This window comes from Pteropus alecto, unplaced genomic scaffold (genome assembly GCF_000325575.1).
Source record: "Pteropus alecto unplaced genomic scaffold, ASM32557v1 scaffold41, whole genome shotgun sequence".
Taxonomy (NCBI): Eukaryota; Metazoa; Chordata; class Mammalia; order Chiroptera; family Pteropodidae; genus Pteropus; species Pteropus alecto.
The window spans coordinates 2,101,079-2,105,925 of NW_006430464.1; the positions used below are offsets into that span (position 1 = coordinate 2,101,079).

At 61.3% G+C, this 4,847-nt stretch overlaps 1 protein-coding gene across 1 annotated transcript in view; it reads left to right on the forward strand.

Moving 5' to 3' along the window:
• LMTK3 (lemur tyrosine kinase 3) overlaps window positions 1–4,847 on the forward strand; it is a 17,411-nt gene that overhangs the window by 2,230 nt on the left and 10,334 nt on the right. The window contains 7 exon segments of the mRNA XM_025048835.1: window positions 287–405; window positions 2,715–2,802; window positions 3,142–3,290; window positions 3,781–3,865; window positions 3,977–4,098; window positions 4,271–4,420; window positions 4,724–4,847. Of these exon segments, the coding sequence (XP_024904603.1) occupies window positions 287–405; window positions 2,715–2,802; window positions 3,142–3,290; window positions 3,781–3,865; window positions 3,977–4,098; window positions 4,271–4,420; window positions 4,724–4,847 (837 nt within the window).

The window sequence follows — 4,847 nt, forward strand, 5'->3', positions numbered from 1 at the left end:
ACATCTGTCGGTCAGCGCCACCCTTCTCACTCCATTGATCACTTCGCCTCGCCACCCGGCTCTCCACGCGTCCGTCTGTCCATCCTTTCATCCGTCCCTGCGTCCATCGGACTCTGGGCCCGTGAGTCTCTCACTCCGCATCTGGTCATGGACGAGGGTGGCGGGCTATGAAGGGAGAGGCCGGAAAGCAGGGAGAAGTCGAGAGCCCGCGGTGGGGCGGAGGTGGTCCCAGGGGAGGGGGCCGGAGGGGAACACGCGTGCTGACTCCTGGGGTGTCTTTGACCAGGTGATCCTGGGAGAGATTTTCTCTGACTACAGCCCAGCCCAGGTGGTGGTGAAGGAGCTCCGAGCCAGTGCGGGGGCCCTGGAGCAGCGCAAGTTCATCTCGGAAGCACAGCCATACAGGTACGGTGCACCTGGGCCCTGGAGGCCCAAACATCTGGGTGTGTGCCTCAGGAAGGTAACATTCTCGAGCAGGGGGAGTTATAGTGTGGGAGTCAAACGAGGGTTCGAATCCTGGATCCACCTCTTCCAGGCCGTGCCATTCGGGAAAGAGAATTTTCCCTCTCTGAGCCCTGGGCTCCTCTTTGGGACAGAGCCAGGGTGTGAAACGAGGGGCGGTGAGCTAGAGGCCGGTCCCCGCTACTCTGAACCTCAGTATCTTCCTCTGGAGAGGAAGTCCAGAAAGCCCGAGCAATTGAGAGGAAGCAAGATTGGCCTCTCCGAGGCCCTGCGTACCCCCATCAGGCTCCTGCTTTGGGGGTGAGGAAGGGTGGAATCAGAGTCCCAGAGTCACGGAGCAGGCACTCCAAATGGCCACTGAGGAGCTCTGTCCCTGTCCCCTGCCCCGACTGGACTGGGAGGTCAGGCAAGGCAGGACCCTGTCCCTCCCCTGCTTGGTCTTCCCTTTCGCTCTAAGGCCTTCTAGGAAAACATTTCACAAAGAAGTGCCTTGTGAGGTAGTAAGTTCCCTGCCGTGGAAGCGGGTGTGTCTACAGAGACCCTTTATCAGATAGTTTAACAGTGGGGTTCACGGCGAGAGCCTCAGACATCAGACTACCAACGTCCTTGCTCTGACACCGCCCACATCTCCCTATCGCCTGAAGGACAAAGCGCCACTCCAGGCCCCACACAGCCCGACCCTGTTCCCTTCCTGCCACAGGGCCCCTCGCCCCAGCCAGCCTGGCCCCCTCACTGACCTGCCCACGTGTCAGCCTCTTTCCTGCCTCAGGACCTTTGCTCGTCCTTGCTATTCCCTCTACCCGGAATATCATGGGGGGAGGGGGATCTCAGATGGGGTGGGGCTCCCTTTCCCTCCTCAGGTCTCAGCTCAGAGGCCTTCCCTTACACACACACACACACACACACACACACACACACCCCTAAGGTGGGGCCTGGGATCCCCCATCCCATCAACTCTTGTGTTTTCTTCCTAGTTTGTCATTTCCCCATCTGCTCAGTGGCATATTTGCCTGTCTCTGCGTAGACCCGTGCTGGCAACCACGAGCCAAGTAAACCTAAGTGGCTTACTTAGGTTTATGTTAAATAAAATGAAATCGAATTAAAAACTCCTTTTCCTCAGCTATGGTCGCCACATTTCAAGTGTTCAGTGGCCACCTGTGGCCAGTGGCTCCCGTGGCTGCAGAGCACCCCCACCTTAACAAGAAATTCTGCCGGAGCGTGCAGGACCCCACCTGGGCCGAGTGCCCTCGGCCCTCGGTAGACTGGGCCTGAGGCCTGAGATCATTCCCAGCTGTGTGGCCCCGGGCCCGTCACTTCGCCTCTCTGAACCTCCGTGTCCTCTGGACCAAATGGGACACGGCATCCTGCCTCGGCGCAGGGTCATCGGGAGGGTCCGATAACGGACGTGGCTGGCCTCGGCTCAGGACAGTGGGTTGCGGTGAACTCAAGCTTCCTTCTACATCTGCTGTCCTGGATCTCGGGTCCTGGAGGCTCCAGCCATTTTTTAAGGCCCAGCACATGCTGGGTTCTTGGTAGGAGCAGGTGCGGGAGGCCCCATTTATTTAGGTGGAGGAGGTTGGAATGCAGCTGGTGGACACCAGGGACCTGGGCACTGGGCCCCCAGCACAGAAGCGGCCCCTGCCTCTTGCTGGGCCCCAGAGGGGACATAACTTACTGAACATCTATCTACCCTGAGCCAGGCTCTGGGCAGAAGCCCAGAATGTCTCAATCTTCCCACAGACCCCCAAGCCTTGTAGCACGGTAAAATCCTTCTCCACATTTTTACTGAACACCTACTAGTCTGAGTGACTGGGGACACAGCTATGTGAACAGAAAGCCCCACATCCTTGTCCCGGGGAGGCTCACGGCCTAGTGAAAACAGGGGCACCCCGCTTTGGGGGGACAGTGACATTTCTTGGGGAAATGCTACTGAAACTGAGGCCCGAGGGATGAGGCCCGAGGACCGGTGAAGGGAGGGTGAAGGGAGAGAGAACCGTGCGTGCCAAGGCCCGCAGCGTCAGCATGTTTGGGGGGGACAGACACTGGGGTGGGAGGCAGTGGAGTAGCCAGAGGGGCAGCAAAAACCAAGGCACAGTGAGGTGGTCGGTCATCACCCAAGAGAAATGCCCCACACCAACCACGCGCGTGCGTGCATGAGTGTGTGTGTGTGTGGGTGTGTGTGTGTGTGTGTGGTGGGGCGGGGGTGGGTTGGAAAGGGCTGTTTTCTGACCCAAGCACCTCCCCCACCCCAGGAGCCTGCAGCACCCCAACGTCCTCCAGTGCCTGGGCGTCTGTGTGGAGACACTGCCTTTTCTGCTGATTATGGAGTTCTGTCAGCTGGTGAGATTGGGGAGCTGGACGGGCGGGGGCTGGGGGATGTCTGGCAATAACGTCGTCATCATCGCGACGACGCCTGTGTGACAAGCGCTAAGTTTTTGAGCGCTTACTGTAGGTGAGCGCTTACTGTAGGTGAGCGCTCATTCAAGTGGTGTGCACTGAACTAGCATGTGAGGTGGGTTCTGTTATTAACCACCACCCCCCCGCTAAGCAGCAGGGGAAACTGAGGCTCAGAGTGGCTGCCTACTGAGTGCAGAAGACGCCCCCGTCCTCGCCTTGGATTGGCTGGGTGTGCGGATGCCTGGGGGGGTGGTGCTGACCCCTCCCTGCCCTCCATCCCAGGGGGACCTGAAGCGTTACCTCCGGGCCCAGCGGCCCCCCGAGGGCCTGTCCCCTGAGCTGCCCCCTCGAGACCTGCGGACACTGCAGAGGATGGGTCTAGAGATCGCCCGCGGGCTGGCGCATCTCCACTCCCACAACTACGTGCACAGGTGGCAGCTGGAGAGCCGCGGGGAGGGGCGTGTGGGGTGGGACCACTTAGCGGAAGGAGGCGAGGCTATGCGGTGGGAGGCGGGGCCATCGGGGAGGGGCCCAAGGAGCGGGGGAGGTGGAAATGGCAGACACAAAAGAGAGGAAACCGGGAGGATCAGGGAAGTGGCGGGGTCTGGACTGCAGAGGGAGGAGTTTGGAGGAGGGAGGAGGCAAGAGGGGAGGGTGGGAAACAGAAGAGAGGAGGAATCAGGAGAGGGGAGGAGGCAAGAGGAGAGGGAGGAGTCAGGAAAGGAGGCCGCTTGGGGAGGCGGAGGAATCAGGGTTGGAGAGGAGCGAGGAAAAGTGGAAAGGGGCGGAGTCTGGAAAGTGGAAAGGGGCGGGGTCCGGAACGTGGGGCGTGGCTTAGAAAGTGGGCGGAGCCTTCCGCGGGGCAGTGCTGCCCCAGGCTGCCTGCCTCTTTGTCACCTGGCCCACCTTGCCTGCACCCAGCGACCTGGCCCTGCGCAACTGTCTGCTGACCTCCGACCTCACCGTGCGCATCGGAGACTACGGGCTGGCCCACAGCAACTACAAGGTGGGGGCTGCTGTCCCTTGAGACTAGGTGGGGGCGGTGGGGGTGACCCTACCCGCCTGACCCTGCCTGATCCTGCCTGACCCGCCTGACCCTGCCTGGCCCGCCCCCCAGGAGGACTACTACCTGACTCCTGAGCGCCTGTGGATCCCACTGCGCTGGGCAGCGCCCGAGCTCCTTGGGGAGCTGCATGGGACCTTCATGGTGGTGGACCAGAGCCGGGAGAGCAATATCTGGTGAGGGGCCTGGGTCCTGGGGTGGAGCTGTGAGGGGTGAGGAGGGCAAGGCAGGTGGAAGGGTTACAGATGTCGCCCGGTTCCACGGATGGGTAAACTGAGGCCGGAAGGGGAGGCCCCCAGGCAGGCCTGGGTAGGATTCTGACCTTTCTCTGCCCTCTGCTCCCCGCAGGTCCCTGGGAGTGACCCTGTGGGAGCTGTTTGAGTTTGGGGCACAGCCCTACCGCCACCTGTCAGATGAGGAGGTCCTAGCCTTCGTTGTCCGCCAGCAGCATGTCAAGCTGGCCCGGCCCCGGCTCAAGCTGCCCTACGCAGACTACTGGTGAGAGTGAGACCTGCCTGACCGCTGACCCTTCCGCCTCCCCACCCAGGATGGTCCCAGAATCCTCTGCCTCCTTTCCCATGCCACCCACAATCGAACTACTCGCTGTCACCTCTGGAGTGGAGCAGGCATGTCCCTACCCCTTCTGGCAGTATCTGCTGCTTGGAGGCGAGAAACAGACATGGAGTGGTAGAGCTGGTGTTTGCACCTGAGTTTCTGCAGCCCTAGGTGACCCCTGCTACTCCAGAGCTCACAGCTGAGAGAGGAAGGCCGCTTTAACCATCTCCCCCTCCGCCCCCCCAGGTACGATATCCTGCAGTCCTGCTGGCGGCCGCCTGCCCAGCGCCCCTCAGCCTCTGATCTCCAGCTGCAGCTCACCTACCTGCTCTCTGAGCGGCCCCCACGGCCCCCGCCCCCACCACCTCCA